Raw genomic sequence first — 1,252 nt, forward strand, 5'->3', positions numbered from 1 at the left:
AGGTGTTTTATTATATAAATAAATAACAATTTAGTGACCTTAGTTCAAAAATTTACGATTCTTGAATTTGTCATCATTCCCATGTGATCAACTACCCTGTCGACCTAAATACTTTTAAACTCCCCAAAAAATAACAAACAAGTTTATTTGTTAACCCCTCTTTTAAAGACCATTCCAATAGCCTCCAACTGACACCTCTGCTTTCTAGCTGCATTCTCTCCAATTCTCTGAAACACACACCTTGGCTTAGTACCTTGCTCGAAACTTTTATGGCTTACATGATGTCAGAGTAAAAATCAAATTCCTTAAACTTAATTCAAGATGCCCTGTAAGCTATAACCAATCTCCTCTTACAGAATTTAGGACTCAAATGTTCTAACAGCCTATAAATTCTAAGCTAGTAAGAACAATTATTTTCCTCATTGTTTCTGTAACAGTATATACATGTCCAGCTTCATATTCATCAGTCTCATGTGCATCCATAACTTGTTTACATTCCGTCTTCTCAAGTGGAAGTACGCTCCTCCAGAGGAGGTACCACATCTTTTATTTCTGTATTTTTGCAAGCCTTGGTCACAGGAAAAGACCAACAACTCTATTAAGGAATGAAATCTGAGATAATTATCTACTGGTAAGAAAATACTACATGAATGCCTCTGTAGGCATTACTTCTGATGAAATATTATACCATCAGATGAAAATTTAATATAACTGCTGTAATAGTCAATCAAAAATGCATTATATAAAAGTATAGGTAAATTTGTAATTTAAAAGACACCCCCAAACTAGAGATTCTACAGCAAAACAACTGTCAGCAAGAACAGTTACCTCACAAATGCTACAGTAATGTGCTGGTTCATCATTTGTCCGCCCATGCCATATAACTTCTTTCCCTGCTGTAATAAGAGCTTCTCTCAGTGTTTGACATTGCTTTAGAATTTTCAGAAGGCAGTACCTATTGTGGAGAAAAATTATTTATGACAACAATGGAATACTGAGTATTTGTAGTATACAAGAAACACCAATTGTAAGTGAGTATCTTGGTTCTACAGTTTACCGATGTGGTGATTTTTCTTTTGTCAATTTTTCACATATAACAGGCCTAACACAATGATAATACTAAAGCACTGAGAATAAAGGTACATAAAAATAAAATTATCTTAATCTACAAAACACTCATCTCTTGTTCAAGGATATGATCTTAATTTTTTCTCTGATTTGGGTAACTGAGAAAAATTTTCCAAGAAGTAAA

The 1,252-nt window shown here is 33.4% G+C and overlaps 1 protein-coding gene across 1 annotated transcript in view; it reads right to left on the reverse strand.

Annotated features, from left to right (window-relative positions):
• Window positions 1-1,252, reverse strand: part of LOC103680203 (lysine-specific demethylase 6A-like) — a 143,311-nt gene that overhangs the window by 3,631 nt on the left and 138,428 nt on the right. Inside the window, 1 exon segment of the mRNA XM_040636038.1 lies at window positions 829-955. Within this exon segment, the coding sequence (XP_040491972.1) occupies window positions 829-955 (127 nt within the window).

This window comes from Ursus maritimus (assembly GCF_017311325.1).
Source record: "Ursus maritimus isolate PB19 chromosome Y unlocalized genomic scaffold, ASM1731132v1 scaffold_Y2, whole genome shotgun sequence".
NCBI lineage: Eukaryota > Metazoa > Chordata > Mammalia > Carnivora > Ursidae > Ursus > Ursus maritimus.